The sequence below is a fragment of the Lepisosteus oculatus genome, chromosome 3 (genome assembly GCF_040954835.1).
Source record: "Lepisosteus oculatus isolate fLepOcu1 chromosome 3, fLepOcu1.hap2, whole genome shotgun sequence".
Classification (NCBI taxonomy): domain Eukaryota; kingdom Metazoa; phylum Chordata; class Actinopteri; order Semionotiformes; family Lepisosteidae; genus Lepisosteus; species Lepisosteus oculatus.
This window is the reverse complement of record NC_090698.1, coordinates 62,249,033-62,267,735: the sequence shown is the minus strand read 5'-3', so window position 1 is coordinate 62,267,735 and position 18,703 is coordinate 62,249,033. Positions and strand designations below refer to the sequence as shown.

The window sequence follows — 18,703 nt, the reverse complement described above, 5'->3', positions numbered from 1 at the left end:
TTTAATGTTTATAATCCTCCCAGCTTTGCCAACATGCAGTCATAAGCTCCACCACTGCCTCAGTGTGAGGACATTTGGCAGTATTGTACGGTAATTTCTCTTACTACACACAAAACATCAGTGATCCTTTCCATAGCCCCATTCTCCCCCAGACTCCACTAGAAAATTTGATCTCCATGGACCTTTTTGATAATTTAGAAGGTTTTAACAGACTTACCAATACTTCCCCAATGGTCCATGCTGAGATTAAGTTTTCTTATCTTGCTTTGGGGAGAGTTATAAGTGAAAGTACAGTATAATTAGCTTTTAAGCAGGCAGGTGCCTTTTTACTAAAGTCATACATACATATCTCGTGGTTCCCTTTAATAAACACTATGCCATAATTCAGGAAGTAAATGTCTGAAATCAGTTCAGAGGACAATTAATTTTACAACTGTAACAACATTGACTTGTGGCTTTAGCAGTTTTTCAGCTAATTATTTTAAATTTTACTGATGTGATCAACCTGTATCCTATTGTAGGATAATAAAACTGAACCTTTGCTCATGCAAGTTCTATGTCATCCATGCACCAATCAGAATTTTAATTAGACCTTATATATAATTTTAATACCTTATAAATTAAGGCATCCATGGCTTCTGGATCATAATAAGATTTCTGTGTTTCTGTTACAAAGGACACAACTACCCTCCCTATTTGCTAGCTATTAAAAAGACTGTCTACTAGGAGCTAATTAATAAAATTTTCTAAAGCATAATTATTATGGCTTTATATGTTTAAACTCTGACACTTGATTTATTCAATATTGAGTTTGATCATTTTTTACATCAGATACTGTCCTGTATGTGTTACTTTGGTATAAAAGATAAAATATTTCACCAATTAAAATTATTCATATTCATTCATATAAGGTTTTAAATAATTGCACTAAATTCATTTTAAATTAAAATGTTTGTTAATGTTTATTAATTTATTGTAAAATGTGAAAGAAAAAGACTGTTAGTGTTGGGTAAGGGGCAGAGTGGAAAATGCACATCTGAGTGCTCATAGAAATATGATTATTGTCCCTTTATTTTCATTGAGCCTTTTAAATGTAATTTATTTTAAAGTCACATAAATACCATTACTAAATAACATTTAGTTTTAGCTGATTATTAATTGTAGACTGTTTTAAACATTTTATTTCTGGAATGTTTTATATATTGACAATTTTGTTTTTTTTTGTTTAAATAACATTAATGGTCTTTAATTTATGAACTCTTGAATTTCATTAATATGATATTTTCTCACAGTAGCTTTCATTTGTCGTTTTATTGAGTTTCTTTTAGATTTAAGAGAATTAAGATATGAATTAAGATATTTATTTAGAAAGATGTAAGATGAATAGTAACTGGAAGAAAAGTGAGTCAAACACTGTCCAGTAGTTTGTCATTCAAGAGATTATATCCATCCCTGCACATAACTGGTATGCACAACTTTAATATTGTTTCAAGCACTCTATTATAATTGTCTGTAGCTGTCAACTAAAGTGACAACTAATTAATTCTATATTAAGACGTATATTTAATCTTGCGGTACATTAAACCAAAAACAAGTAAGCTATAACAAGACATGAAATTATAAGTTTATGTTATAATTTAAAGATGTTTTGTATAAGTTTTATACTGTTGATTCATTAGCAATTCTCTCCTGCGTATCAACATTATAACATTGGTAAATTTGTTAAGCTAGTAACATTCTTTCATTTGGGTGCTGCTCTATGCAATGTTTATCTTAAGTATAACTTTTTGTTAAACTTAGGTGTTACTAAGTGATAAAAAACTTTCATTTCAGATGTTTCTGTTTCCTGATTAAGACACCTTTGTGCCAAAAGTTGAATTCAACAAATTATTAATATATGGCGCAAGAGTGTAAATCATATCCTGTGTATAACAGTGTATTAACTGTTCTCATCACTTCATTAACTTAGGGAGTGTTTCAAATTTATTGTTGTAATATAAAACTCTGTACCATGCTCAGTTTATTAAAATATCACAGCTGGTGAAACTGTTTGGATACAAATATATTTTATTATAAAATATTATTTTTAGTAAATTTAATTTGCCACCCACTCCCTCTATATTTGTCCAGCTGGCCCTGAAATTCCCTAATCTTTCACTAGTGATGAAAAATACTAGAATAAATTAATATGTGTTTCTCTAAACATTGTTTGTAATTATTGTAAGAGTAACCAACAATAATGAAAAACAATCCAATTAGTTTTATATTTATACCATTATGTGTCTTGTCTGCGTGTGTGATGGGAAACTGGAAAGAGTATTATTATATGGTACTGTACATTTTTAGAAAATACAGGTGCATATTTCAAAGTGTCCTCCATATATAATTGGTTTCTCCCATTATTTTGATCTATTGAGAATCTGTTGTGAAAGAGCTACAGGATTTCAGTTTTATTCACTTTCTGACGAGCTAGAACTGGTGAGATGAAGCCAGATTCAATATACTTAAAAACGTTTATTTACAGGATGAAGTGAATAATTCCACTGTAGTATTTTGTATTAAAGGCAACTGATTAATGACTCAATTTTTTCACAGTCAAAAAGTCGTATTATACTGTATATTACTGGACTTTTTTTTGTATTATCGGTATTATCTCTATTGCAACTGGGCATGTTCTAACAAATGTATTTCCTTAAGTCAATGCCTGGCAAGCCCCAGTGACACATGACACAGCTGAGACATTCCTAACCTGCAAGAGTAAGGTTCACTGTGGGGTCTGACAGAACTGAAAACAGAGTTTCAAAGACAAAATACCCTTGAGCTCTTCACATGAAATAAAGTAAAGCTGGTGAAATAGACAAACCATCTAAATTTAAATATTCAGTCTAGTAGTAAAACAGCACATATTGGTTAGGGTAAAATTTCAATCAGTAAAGAAATAAAAAGTCAAACACCACAGTGGTTGTGCTGATAGGTCTTCTGAGGGTGAGTGAGAAGGAGAAAAATACTGAAGGGTTTCTAGAAATGCTTATCATCTGCAGGCTAGGTTTCACCTACTTAAACCATGTCGATATTGCAAAAAAATATTGTTATTATACAGGAAAAATCAAAACCAGTAGCAGCGGTTTTCAATGGTGGCTGTGGTAATCTCTAAATGGCACATTTCCTATACATATCAGCTGTTAACTTTAACAAGTTGACAGTTAACACACAAATATTGAAACAATTTCAATCACAGATTTCAGATAAGCAGTATTTAGATTGCAGATAAACACACATGATAAAGGATGGCTTGGTCTATAAATAATCGCTACATCATTACATTTGCAACATAGTGACACTGTGCATTTAGCTCAGATATACAGTAACTATATAAGTGACCAATACTTGGCATGCCCGCCTTCAGCTTGAACACTAAGAGCATGCCATGGGCTCACAGATATCCTGCCCATGGACTAGGGTGATGTTGCTCCAATCAATCTGTAGCCTAACTGTTAGATCATTAAAATGTATTAGTTGATAGTTGAAACTAACATGCATGCCTGTTAAGTTCATCTCACAGTTTGTTGATTGCATTAATATCCAGCAATCCAAGATTGATAGAGAAAATCTTAATGATACGTCTGAAGATGAACAATATTGTGCTGAATGGTATTGGGATAATGTCAGTTGTGGTCTGGGCTATCACTACAGCTTGTGCACAGGCCTCAGATTGAATCCAGCATAATGCTGTAAATCTACTAAATAGTCCAACTCCTGAAGCTGGCATTAATTGCTAATCATTAAACTACCACCATCATAAGATTTATTACACACATGTCCATTTTCCATTATTCTATAGCTGTGCAGCCTGGTTATGTTAACTCATAATATTACTCTTTTCACCTGACTAATATACCTGTGGTGATTGCTCTGAGTTGTTTTGTAATTGGATTGTTTGTAACAAAAATATTAATTAATGTGGAACAGACACGGGTATCTAATAAACAGTCTGACAGACTATTCTAGAAAAGCCACAAGCATAGAGTAAAAGTGTGGCCTTTTACTTTAGTTCAGAAAAGTAATATTAACAGTTAGCACTCATGTTTTACAGTAACTACAAATAATATCAATGTCTTATTTTCTGCAGCAAGTTTTTAAAAATAAGATAAGAACTGTTACAATATAACAGAATTTGGCTTTATTTAGAAAGTAATGTACAGTTTGTAAACAAAAAATGTTAACACACGTACTGTATAAAGATTAATTGATATGCTCATTATTTTACAGTTAGACCAAATAAGAAAAATATGAATTCTTAAGTTTTGTATTTGTTCAAGTTCTTTAAAAGAACTTCATTTTTTAATTCATTCAAAAATAAAATGACTAAAACTTCAGGAAAATTATTACTTGGCTCACCCTAAAATAACCCCCAACATCATATTGGTTGGGGGTAGAAAAACATCCCAGTCTTAGTTTAATCTCTGTATGAGATTTTTCCATATGTGACAGTATGAAGTTCTCAGTATGCATGTCCGAGTTAAGACTTGCCAAATCTATCTTCATTCATATCTACTCTATCCATAAAATGACTATTTATTATCTCTGTCTTACCTACATATATAGCACTTACATTTTCAACCCTAACTTTGGACTGAACATCACTTATGTCTATACAGCTTGTTCAAGCTAGGAATAGTATTGAAAATGTAAAACTGCAATCCACAGAATTTCTCCTTCACAGTGAATTATACATTTGATCATATCATTTCAAATCTTTCAAATCCTGCAATCATTTCAAGAACAAATGTAAGATGAAGACATTAAGTCTATTATGATCACTGATGAAAAATGTTTTTTTTAACTTTCTTTATTGCAGCAATAAAAAGTCGTAATAAGTGCTGTTTTTATAAATGTAGATATTTAGACACCATAACCCATTAGCATCACACAAAGTCATAATGCTCTTAATTCAGGGATAATTCAGTGATAAAATATCTCTAAAAGAAACCATTACTCGAAAAACACAATGCATTGAAATTTTGCTACTGAAATTAATTCCAAACATGATGACAACAGTACAGCACACATACTGTAGGTACTTTGTTTTGAACAGGACAACATTACAAATTAATACAAGGGGACTTTTTATTCAGAGAACAGTTAAAATTCCTAAAAGAAGAAAAACAAGATCAGATTTGTTACAGTTACACAGCCATTAAAGCATAACCAGAACTAGAAACCAACCTTTCTGATGTCCCGCATTAAGGCTGAACTGTGCCAAAATGAGGATTTGTAGAAGTGGAATGTGTTCTGAAAGCATCATATTTAGTCCAAGAAGGGTGTATTTCAAACAAGCATCACAAAACCATCTGTCTGTTTCATTTTAAAATCATGTTTTGCAAATAGTTCCCATGGATTCTACCATCTCTGCAATGGGCCTGTCGTCTGACTCTTAAGAGTGTTCAAGAATTTTCAGTCCTGGCTGACAAGATGGACAGGAACAGCTGGTGCTGTTCCAGCCAGAGGCATGTGGCTTTCTGAAACCAGAGTATGTGTAACCTCTCAGTGTTCAGAGAAAGAAATAAAAGAGGAAGGCTCAGAAGGACAATACTCTTCTTAGTTCCAGCTAAAGCATGCACACACAAATGTTGTTGTTTTTTACAATTTAGGAGGATTATCTTCTTAATAATCCTAACATAATTGTTTTAACAAAATGTTGAAGTGACAATGGAAAGAGTTACTCTGTTGTAAGACTCCACAAGCAGAAGCCAAAACACAGACTGAAAAAGATACAACAAAATTAAATGGACAAAAATATATGTAGTATTTCAACTGATAGAATAGTAAGAACTCGATTTCATTCTAGAATATCTTCTTAGAGGGAATTATTTACAGTTAAGATTTTCTGGAAGAGAAAAGGCTGAAGAAACACCATCTCTTTTGTCTCTCTGCAGATGACTGGATAGATCCAGAAGATTTGATTACCCCAGACGTTATATATCTGTAAAATAGTAGCTCAAACAGACAATACTCCTCTTGTCTCTGCCATGGGGAATTGTTTTTCAATATAAAAAGAAACATTGCACCACCACAGGAATAAGGGTATGAAATACAGTATATCAAAGACATAACTTGAATAATTAAAAAGGCAGCCAAATATTTAGATTCTGGATTATTTTAGCCACATCCACGGTAAAAAAAGATTTGATCTGTGGTTTCCTGATAAAATTTTATATGTATTTTGAAGAGAGTGGAGGGTAAAGCATGGTTTGGAATCAACGTTCTAATTTGGAACATAAAAAGTAATGCGGTGAAGAGTCTGAAATGTTTGAAGTCCAGATTCAGTAACAAGAACAATGACAGTCATAATTTCTGAAAGTAAAACAGCACCACTGCCACTCTACCCATAAAGTGGAGCTGGCATTCTTCCAAAGCTCCCACAGCTTTTGTGTGCAATTCCACCTGTCGTCCATCTCACAGCCTGCATTGATTTATTTTAAGCAGAGAATGACATTTGTTTGCTGTCATGCCTTATAGCTGTTGCCTTAAAAATAAAAAGTACAGGTAAACAAAACACCCACATACATAAAAAGGAAAACCTGAGTTCAAGGAGGTTAGCAAAGGAACAAAAATGGCCATATTGTGATGACATTGAAATTTTGAGTTGAGACCTCATGTAGAAACACAGGACATTTCCACTGTGTTACATTCTGTTGTTTTTTTTTACTCCTCTCCCGTGCGAGGGTCCATTTTTGGAGGTGGGTGTGTCCCTAAATTGGGTCTCTCTCTGGATTGGTTGAAGAGAGCGGTCCGGTTTTAAATGCCGGTACGGGACATCCGGAGAGGGTCTGTGGAAGGGTGGTGTTAGAAGAAGAAATGGCCATAAGCGAGACGTATCGGATTTGTTTTCTTGGCTGTGGTATAGGGTTGGGATTGTTGTGACTTCCGTGTTTTTTTAGTTTTCCATTATAGCTCAGTTGATATAGACAGATATCTTGCGGAAGACTTTGCTTTGGCTTTGCCACCCCCTTTCTCAGGAGACTATCGTAGACTAGTGTAGTGTTTTCTTTTGATGAATTTCCATCCGTTTAAACCCTGGCTCATATGTTAGTCCCCATTCGCCCCTAGACTAAGCCATATTGGGGATGTAACAACTGCTTTAATTAATTTTGTTATAAATACTAATTAGTCTTATGAATATTGGTTAGTATTGGTTTGTGAGTTTCAGTCTATTATTCAAAATCAACTGAAGACAAAATGTTCTTTAAATTACTACTCTGCCTACCTGAGGCTCTGGTTAAATTAGATTCTTCAAGCAACAGGATTTTCTACAGGGTTCCAGACTGTTTCTTGTTGTAATTTTGTCTCTGCCTCACTCCACAGTTGCATTGTCACCAAAATTGTGCCACAGTGAGGCAGGCAGCAGTCATCATTGCACAAGAATCCACAATGAAATAAAGAAACATCTTAACTAGAATGGAACCAGAAAGAAATCAAATAATATCAAAAAGGAAGTTACAGGGGGAGCAAAGATCAAGGATAAAACAAAGGGAAAAAAGGATTAGGTACAGTAATTCAATGATTATATCTTAATGCTAAAATAATGAGACACACAATAGCTGCATTAGTAGGCACTTATGATGTTAACAGAATCACAGGAACATAGTTAACCAAAAATTATGGAAATGATTGTAACATTAGGGGCTATAAACTATTCTCATTGTTCTGGAGAGACAGGAGAGAAAGAAGACTGAATAGTGGTGTACTACACCAGAAAGTGTAATAAGCTCAGGAACTAAAGCTAGAGGAATCAATAGAGTTTCTGAATCTATATGGGTAACACTAATTAAAAACTCATTTGAAGTTAAAGTTTTAGAAGTATGCTATAGACCTCTACATACAGTACAAATGCTGATTATACTGTACTTTAACATCTTATAGTCAAATTAAGTGTTTATGTGTAGTTTATGTGCAAATGAAGAAGTAGTTTTAATGGGAGACTTCACCTTTCCACATTAAAGAACCTATGCCAGTTATGAGTTAAAAATTAAGCCCTAAAGAACTGTTCTGTTGTTTTGTGCATTCCCAGCTGGCCTAAGTTTCTCCAAGGTCTTCTAACTCATGTATCCTACATGTGACTTAGAAACATGAAAGCGAACTGGGATCTTTGCTAATTTAAATTGCTGTCCTTAGGAAAGTGAATGTGAGACTAGGTTAACCTGTTCACTTCATCTGTCCTCCTTTCTTTATTGTAATAAAGAAATCACCAGCTTTACCAAAGTCATAGTGTTTACTTGCATAAACTAGGAAAAGCCTATAGGAATGAGAGGAGCAAAATGGGAGACATGCTTATTCAGTTTGTCAGAGCAGCTACAAGAGGAAATGCAAATAGTGCTTGTTTTTTTCTGACCTGGTCAGAAAAAAAACTGGAAAAAATATACCTGGTGACTTGGTATATTTGGTGTCCTGGCCAAATTTTCCCCTGGCCTTTACCAGTTATGGCCTCTTAATAATCCCCATCTATTACTATAAATGGCTTCATTGCTCTGTTCTCATCGCCCCTGATAGCTGGTGTGTGTTGAGCGTTCTGGCGCACTATAGCAGCTGTCACATCATCCAGGTGGGGCTGCACATTGGTGGTGGTGGAGGGGAGTCCCCATTACCTGTAAAGCACTTTGATTGGAGTGTCCAGAAAAGCACTATGTATGTGTAAGAAATTATTATGACTATTTTCTAACAATCAAGAAAGGCAAATAGAGGTGAGATAACTATTAGGGAACTGTGATCATAATATAGCTTGATTTTAAGTATATTTGATAGGAATAGAAAGGGAAAAATAGAGCATACTGGACTGAGTTATGTTACATCAATGTAATTACTGTATACAATAAGTTGTTGATTTCTATTACATGTAAGGTTACGAGACCAATTATCAGAACTAAACTAGCATTACCAAGATGGAAATAAATAACAGCAATGGATATACACAGATTATATAATATGGTGCATGTAGATTTTAGAAATATAAGTCTGAAAGTGACAAGATAGCTTTCACCTTTCTCTAAGGCTAACATTTAAACAAGATATCACCCTATAAAATGTAATGCAGAGATGAGATAGGATAGGAATAACAGCCAGATGAGCATATTTGTATTCTAAATTCTTTATTAAGTTATATAGAGCAACAAGAAAAAAATCAATCTCTTTTCTAGCATCTATTTTTTGTTTATGTCAATGTCTAGTGCTAGTGAGTAACATTGTTTTGTTACATTGTTTTGTCTGTAACATTTTTGGTTGTCAGAAGCATTGAAAATGCCAGTACTTTGTATTTTATAATATGCATAACAGTATAGCAAACTGCAATTCTGTATAAATTATACTAATACTGATTTCCCTAAACATGATTTCTGTTCAGCTTGCAGGACCTCCCTTGGAATTTAATTCAGATGTTGAGCTAAAACCAATTTCAATAAAAATACTTCCAAGAAAAAGAGACATAGCTCCCTTGGAACTGCACAAAAAAATTCATAAGGTTCATTAATAACTGGAAGACTGGCAAGATGCTCTTATTAAATAAATAATTTTATTTTCATAACAGATAATCCAGGTTTTTGGCAAACTTTAATCATCTTTGATTTCCACAAATAAATGCACCACATTTTTTCAATGGCTACATATGATTCATTTTGTTATTTCTTTGTAAAGACCTAAATTTTAAGGTCCTAACTCTGAAGAAAGACATATTTGAAAAACAGAATAACATGTCATTCATTCCATCAATTCCAAACGCTGACAGTTGCTTGGCTCATAAAGCTGAGGTCATGATTTTGTGGAAGTCTGCTTTATCATTTAAAACATCATAGATGTTCAACAGTATCTTTGATACTGAAATCACTTCCATTGGTGCATCCCTTTACCTATAATGCCCAAACAATAGTGATATAACTTTCAGGAAATAGTTCTCAGCTGAAGTTCACAGCACAAAAAATAGATTTGTTTGATTGTGGCTCAGCAGGCTGAATAAAAATACTCTATAAAAAATGTTTATAAGACACATTCTTGATAATTGTATTCTTAACAACTCACATTTGTAAAACAATTTCATTCCACAAGACCTTGATTGGCTTCTATAAAATGACCAGTCATTTTTAAACAATACTTTCATATACATACACAAGTTAGTTTGGGCGGCAGACCTGCCCCATAAATTCCCTGTAGTGACACAAGGGAGAAAACACCGCTGTAATGAGCAGAGCACTCAGACAGCACTGTCACAGCATTTGAGAGATCCGCTGGGCTTACAGTAAGTAGAGACTAAGAACATGGTATCACCGCATGAGTGTAGCCATTTGGGTGATGAATCATTAAGAGTTAGGTAGAGAGAGAAGGAACTCGGAAGCCTAAAACGCAACACAGGAAGGATCTCATAGGTGCTGCTTTGAGAAAATGGGATGACCACGCACCAGACATTACCTAAAAAGGACCAATTTACAGAAGGAGATGCTTTCTGATGAAAGGTTGAAGTTTTGTTTTTTTTCTATATCTCTTATACAACACCACCATAATCTCAAAGTTATTGCAATTCTAACACTCGTAACCTTATTCCTGTACTTGAAGCACCACTGACTTCATCCTGCTGTATAGTGCCTTCAGCTTAAATAAAGGGCTGATTATCACTTCACCTCTGTAGCTTGGACTCTGATTCTTTTCCCAGTCACCTGAAGAGGTGTTACCTTCATCTATCTGCCTTCAGTGGGGAGGCTATGCCTTGAACAAGCCTTGACAGCAAGGAAGGAGTGTCTGATTCCTGTATTAGCACCAGGAATGACGCCTATGCTAGGACCATATGATAAGAGACCCAGAAGCACAGAGAGTGGTCACCTTTTATAACTCCTGCTGACTCCCCAGGAATAAGGGATTGAGAGTTCTCTCTCGAGAAATGGGATTAAACAATGTTCCAGCCCCAGATGGGATCTGATGGACCAGCAGCGGAAAAGAGGGAGAAAGAACAATGTACCAAAGATAAAACCAACCCTGCTGAGGATCAAGAGAGAGTTATAAATCCTGATAGAAAGACAGTAGCAATCACACGCACTGTGCTTGCAGACAAGCAACGTTAAAATCTTGTCGGATATCACAAGCTAAGCAAGGCTTCAGCGTAAACAGAGTTCCAGAGATATCTAGGTTGCCACTGCAACTGCTGTTGGTAGACCAGCAAGTAGCGCTCTTCCCTCTGGACCAAAATGTAGGATGACTGAGGACACTGTGCTGTCCTTCACATAAATTGGTAAACCAAGGTTCTGTTTACTTAGTCATTAAAGATCCCACTGTGCTTTACAAAAACATACTTTAGGAGACTTAACCCATCTGATCTGCTCTGCAACAGGGTTGCCAGCCCATCATGGCTGCTGCATGACACTCAGCTGGGTGCTGCTTCAGTAGTGAAGGATGTGGGTCTTCTCCCATGCTTTGCAAACCTTTGGGAAGATGTATACTGTTTAATTTTTTTTCCAATGACAGCTTGAAGAATGTGCGAATGTGAGATCTGTGCACTTCAATCTACCTTTCAGTAATTATTTATCTGTTCATTATTATTTATCTGTTATTATGTTAGCTGACAAACCTATGTACAGTAAGCTACAAATACATAAATTAATAGCAATACATGATTACATAAAAGAAGCTAACAAAATAAAAAAAAGCCAGCTCAAGTAATGCAGCTGCTGTACCTGGCAAAATAAAATTGGATACAGACATATTTGTAATGGAGGCACTCTGCCAATCACTCCATGTCTACAGTGAACAAGCAAATCTCACAACTAGCCTCAGATTCAAGACAGACATAAGAATGCAAATGAGCTGAGAGACCACAGGTGATGTATAAACAAATGAGCCTAAAGCAGATGCCAAATGCTGGTCATGAATTCTGATTTTTTGTGTGAATAGCTCCACAGAAAAAAAGTGTGGTATTTAAATACAGGAAAGTTATGCACATGCTCTAAAATGCACTAGTACTAGTAAAATGCACCTCATTTAGAATACTGTGCTCAGTTTTGATCATTATACTGTACCACAAAAGTGATATTATACCTGCCTGCTGTGGAAACCAGTCTACTCAACTTTATTGATGATGTAGCTATTGATGGAAGCAGGAGCAGAATTGATACTTAAGTTTAAAGAAACCTTATGCCTGTTTAAACAGAAGCAGTTAATCACTGGGCAACATGACAATAACTCAAAATGGCCAATGAACCCAAAGAGCTGATCAGCAGAAAAATAGTGGAAAATAGTAGATAGAACAAGCAAAGCTTTACATTTTAATCCCATTAAGCGTCCTTTTCTTTATGTGAAATGATCGTGTACTTTAACTCTGTACTCATTTCTTCAGCATGGTCACCTGTGGATTTGGCTCGTGGCTCAGGGACACCTACCTGAATCATTTGCCTGCTCATCCAAAATTGATGAAAGGGCAAATAGTCATCCACATCAAAGTGTTTTCTGACACACGCTATCTGAACTATCATGGATGTTGCTCTTCACTTCTCGATCTTACCAAGTTGGCTTGAAGTCTTCTTATCATTATGCACCACTTCTACTGAGGTCTGTGACGTCTTTCTAAATGCCAGCTGTCATCCCAAGAATTGTATTCTCTTTTTCATTTCAGAAATAATTAATTTGAATAAAACATTGGGGACATGTTCAGAAAGTTAATTCAATCAAATAGAAAAAATAACATTATAAACCAACTCCTGCTGCTCCTACTACCTGAGTAGTTTGGTCAGATCCTAAAAATGTGATAAGGTGACAAATATTTTAGAGGTTGTTTTACATAACTCACCCAGCTGAGGAAACAGCAAGCTGACCTTAAGAATGAGGCTGACTGAACCCTTCCTCAGTTTCATGGGGAATTAGCCAGGGAGCTGCAGTGTAGATGGGGTCGTTGGAGTGAGAGAGAAATGCATAAAAGAAGAGATCAGGGGGGAAGAGAGGAAAGAAGCAGTAGGTGAGATTAAGATTGTGCTAAAAATTCAAATTAATACTTTCCAATGATATAAATTATGGTAATGTTTAAAATAAACTTTTCATAGAAAGTTTAAATAATGTGCTATTCAGTTTACAAAATGCTTAATACTTTTTAAAAAAACATCCATTATTAGCATAGACAGATCTGGTGATATCAGAAGAGATTAAGGTTATTACTGTACATATGAACAAATACAGACCATGGAGTGGTTTTCATAACACTTTGTTGACCTACATGATCTGTGAATCTTTACTGAATTTAATATTAACAGAAAAATTAGAAAAGTACAAGTTATTTTTTTCTTCTGTCTTATAATTACGTATAAGAGAAACGGCAAAGTATGAGATCCTTTGTTTGTTTTTCTGTTTTCTCTCCCTGGACGGGAATCAGCACATCAACTTTTTTTTAACCTTTTTGCACAAAACTGGTTTTGTACAAATTTGTATTGCTTTCTGTTTAATTCTTGAGCATAAAAGTGATAAATACCATCATATTTCGTCAATCAGTAGTAAATAAATCAAAATTACACTACAGGACACTACAAAGGTCAGCATTGTTCTCTTCATAGTCACTGTGTTGACACCTATCTTAAGCAACATGTTGGTTAAAATGCAGTAGTTGTCTCTACTGGAGGCACAGAAATTGTTTTAAACATTAGACAACCAAACTTTCCTTGACCCACATAGTTATTTGAATATACCTTTTAAAATGCTTATAAAATTTAAAATGCACATTAAAAAGTTCAAACGTGGTCATAATGGAGGAAATTTCCATAAATTATTCTTATTAATGGGGTCATTGGAGAAAGTCATGGGTCACCTTCAAATGTTCGGGTGTCTTTGCAAACTTCATTAATGGAAATATGAGTCCTTTCTACTTGATTAACACACTACTTAATTTCTTAGCAGCTAGTAACCAATTAAATTATGGTTAAAATCACTGATATTTTGCAAAAAAGGTGAAAGGATTTCTAAAATCTACAAATGGACAGTTGAATGTTTTTAATATTTACCCCCGCAACATGACTCGCAGTCTAGTGGAAGTCAAGACGATCCATTTAAAAAAGTAGAACATGGAAGGAAGAAAACTGAAGTTTTCTATAACAGTTGCCAAATGGCCTTTTTTGTAAAACAGTATTTTCAAGCAAATTTGTATCCTCACAGTTTATAAAAAAGTTCATTAAATAGAAAACGCAATGCCATGTTTGATGCACTGTAATTGCAAATAACAACGTGAGTTGTTATTCGAGGGAAAAGCCAAGCTGGAAAAACAACAGCGAGCACTCGCAGATGCTTTAAAAATGTACACGAGCTCTGCGTGGCTATTTTTAAAGGTGCTCTACTTCCAGTAACGCTGGACTAATTCATACGGTTGCTGAAAGAAATGGCTATACAGCCCGTTCATCAGAGCCTAATTATTTTTAAATTTTTTAAAACAAAGTTGTGTTATCTAATGATATTTAGGTTAGGTTTCATATACATACTAAACTTTTATATAGTTACAATGTGCCTATTTCCATGACTTAAAGAAAGTGAATCTTAAACCTCAAAAACTTTACTGTTTACTGTGTTAGTTTTTAAGAACATTTTTACTGGCAGGTTCCAGCAGTTTCTGTCCAGCATAGAAAATGTTACAAAAACCACTGTGTTAGTGTGTGTTCAAAGTGATTTGTCATTTATTTTATGTTGTCTGTTACAAGGCCATGACATTATTCTACTTTTAATAACAGTTTGATATAAAGTTAGACTATTAAAAACCTTCAGCCACTAGAACGAAGCTGCAGTTGACTCAGTTTACTACTGTATTTGCATATCCATTCCACAATCAGTTGTTTACGTGTAAAACTATTGTTCTGATATTGAGGATCAATTAAAATGTCTATTTTTAAATTCTTAGAAAAAATCTATAAAAGCATTAAAAATTCATTATTGCATGTTGGGATTAACCTGTCTATTTGTCTGCATGTCTTGTGCATATTCTGTAGTGTTTGTCTTGTGTGCATGTGAAGAGATTGGGCTGTGCTGATTACTCACTATGACCTGTTGAGTCGGAGACTGTGGCATAAGGAGGAAACCCACAACTCAAGGGATAAGTGTAGGTTGGTGGGATGAGAAGGGTGTGAGTCACTGTAGGGAGAGTTGCTGTGAACCTATGAATCGCTATAGCAAGAGACAGCCTGCTCAGCATAAGTCTGTTGAAAGCTGTAAGAAACTGCCACTTGTCATTTGGCCACTTGTAAAACAGACTGAGTCACAAAGGCATTCAGTTCTGTCTAAATGCTTCCAGATTATTCTCAGTGCCCACAGATATAACACTACAAAGGTTTATTGAGGTCCTAATCAAAGTTTATTATGGCAAATGTTCACCATATTCTAGCTGCTTTGCCATGATTTTACCATGACAAGACCATGGATTTGCGTTACAGTGCTTTTAAGATGGCTCCACTGTGTTTGATTAACTTTAATCAATGCATAAACAATGTATCCACCTTTTATATAGGGAACAAAGTCTTTTTTCCATTCTTTCATAAGGAGAAAAAAGCTCACGTTCAGTCATCTGTAGTTTTAATAAACTTGAAAATAAAATAAGCCTTATAAGATCCTTGGAATGACATACTGTGCAGTAGTGCTCTTCTTACCTACCCTTTACTCAAAGGAAGAGTGTACTTCATACATTCAGACCATTGACATATAGTAGATTGAGGCCCCCTCAAAAACCTCCACTAGACCCTAGTCCTTGCTGTCCTGAAGTCTTATTTGCAAACAAGGATTACATTTTACATTTTCAAAAACCTCAATACATTGTCATTTCATTTTTGTTTTTTAGGACCAAACTACTATTAAGGAGAATTTGTTACCCCATAACAACACAGTACGCCACACAAAAAAAAATCCTGTTTGTTCAAAATCCCATTTTTGTCATTTTCACTTTGTGATAGAGGTTGCCTTGGTCTCAGAGTTAGGTGGTTATTTAGGCAAAGGATTTTGATGGGGGACTGCTCTTCTCTTAACGTTCATGAAAGGTTTGTGTGACTCATAGGGGATCAAATCATTTATTTTATAGTACTGGTAGGTTTTGCTTTCACCAATTGTATTGCTAACAGACCAGAGATACTGAAAAGCCTATTTCATTGGCAGTGGGTGCACATTTTTAGTGTACTGCTGCCATCTGTTGCACAAGCGTTAAACTGCTGACATCCAAAGTTAAGAAATAGAACCATCTATTCAACTGAGTCATGCATTTTATAAAGTATTTCCAATTTTCAACATCCTCAAATGGAAAAAAAAATGGAATCAATTTAATATTTGTCCATTTACATTTTAGTATTTTGATTTTGTTTTTCCTATATTTAATGTAATGCTGAACGTATTTTTTATCCATCCTTCCATTTTGTAACGGCTTTATCCACTAATCTATATAGCCAGTAGCCATATCACTCTGCACCTCACAACTGGCAACCCATTGAAGCTAAGTAGGTGTGAGCCTGATCAGTACCTGGATGGGAGACCTCCTGGGAAAAACTAAGGTTGCTGCTGGAAGAGGTGTTAGTGGGGCCAGCAGGGGGCGCTCACCCTGTGGTACATGTGGGTCCTAATGCCCCAGTATAGTGACGGGAACACTATACTGTAAACAGGTGCCGTCCTTTGGATGAGATGTAAAAGCAGGGTTCTGACTCTCTGTGGTCATTAAAAATCCCTGTGTGTTTCTCAGAGGGGTGTAACCTCGGCGTCCTGGTTAAATTTCCCATTGGCCCTTACCAATCATGGCCTCCAAATAATCCCCGACTATGAATTGGCTGCTCTGCTCTCCTCTGCTCTGCTCTGTGGTGAGCATTCTGGCGCACTATGGCTGCTGTCACATCATCTAGGTGGATGCTGTACATTGGGGAGTGTAAGCTATTATTATATACATACATACAACCATGGAGAAGACAGTGGTATTCAAGTCTGCAAACAGAGTAAAATAATTCCAAGTTTGATTTCAGTGTGAGCTGACAGAGGTTATATGATCTTTGTGATGTGAAATTTATCATACATAATAATACAAAGTATAATGCCTCCATAAACAAAAGGTACATTTTGCAATGTTACACATGGTCTTATCTTTGCTGCTTATGCATTATTCCAAATATTTTTTAGAATAGATATTCATACAGATTCTTTATAAACTCATTTTGCTAGCCCTGGGACCAATAGTAAACAATCAGCAAGACTTTCTGTTCATTATTTAATATTTATAAAGTATGGTCCAAAAGATGTATTGATGTAAAATATAGACTTGTTGGGTTTTCATTGTGCCTTAGTACATAAAACTGTAAATGCTATAGACTGATATTCCCCAAAACTAAGTTTATCTCAATACATTATGTCCTAGGCATTTCATGTTTGGTTGTGTATGGGCTTGTTGGCTCAGCTCCTAAATAGATGGTGCCAATGCCTACTCCTTCCAGATATTTGCATGCAGTTCCTGCTAAAACTTGAAGCTGGCAGATTTTACCTAGAGTACACCTCTCTTTGATTTTAGGGCCTCCAAAGTTACTCAGCCATGTACAGGTGATTGCTCAAATGCAGCTTGAGCCACTCAGGCCCATTAACCTGAATATCTGTCAGATTATTTACTCTTCATTGCCATTTTCTTCCATAATCGTCATTCTTTCCATAATTTCCTTCACTGCTGTATAAGTGAGTACATAATGACTACTTCAAGAAATAAAATTAATCAAATGTTTTTTTTTCTTTTTGAATGTTGATAAATGATGATGCTTGCCTGTCTATCCTCAATGTGCCTCATTCAGAAATGAAAAGTAAACTACAGAAACTGAGAAAGGAAGAAGCAAAGGTTTATTCCATCTGAAAAGAAAAGAGACACAACGTTTTGGTTGTGGAGTCTTTTTCGGGTACCTCCAGATTTACACCTGAAGCGGGCTGCACAGCCACAATGTTGGGTCCCTTTTGTTTTTGGCATAGAAAAGACCTTTACTTGCTCCTTTGCAGACTACGCATGCTGACACAGCTACTGTACCTACTGTACTTCAAGGAATTGCATAAAACCTCCTGCAAATCTGTACAGCAATGAAACCAAATAATTTTCATACGCAAATATAGCAAAATGTCCACAGCTGTTGGGTGACTGCTTTGCCTCTTCCACATGGTACATAAAGGTTCTGAAAGACATAAGCTTTCTAGTCTCAATTCATTGATGTCCCAGTTATTCTTTTGAAAATGGTTCATATGGAATTGACAGACAGATTTTCTACAGCATGTAAACTATATTAAATGCTAAAACTATATAAAATCACACCTTTCCTAGATATGGATATCAAAGTGCATGGTGTATTTTTGATTATTTTTCTGAAACTTTATTTTTACATACTGTATAGTAATTAGTCAAGGCATTAAACGATCTGTAATAGTAACAGATTAACTATGAAAGAATAAACATGATTTCTCAAAGCTTTAACCATTTACCCTTTTAACAGTTGTGGAGTTCTGTGTGACTAATTTAACATTTCAGTAATTTTAATCATTTTCTTAAATCCCACCTTTATGAAGGTTTGGAGGTGCAGATTTAATCCATTGTGTTGGAACCAAAACGATCTGTTGCTTTTTCAATGCCTCTCGGTATGTACTACCCATAATAATACCCATCTTAAAGGGTGTTTCATATTTTTCAAGATTTATTATTACAGCTATTATC

General features: G+C 35.1%; 1 protein-coding gene across 1 annotated transcript in view; it reads right to left on the bottom strand.

The window, feature by feature from the left end:
- Positions 1 to 5,466, bottom strand: part of musk (muscle, skeletal, receptor tyrosine kinase) — a 43,760-nt gene extending 38,294 nt beyond the window's left edge. Inside the window, exon 1 of the mRNA XM_006626624.3 lies at positions 5,227 to 5,466. Coding sequence (XP_006626687.2) covers positions 5,227 to 5,305 — 79 coding nt within the window. The 5' untranslated portion in view covers positions 5,306 to 5,466. The remainder of the gene's footprint in view (positions 1 to 5,226) is intronic.
- Positions 5,467 to 18,703: the final 13,237 nt, after the last annotated feature.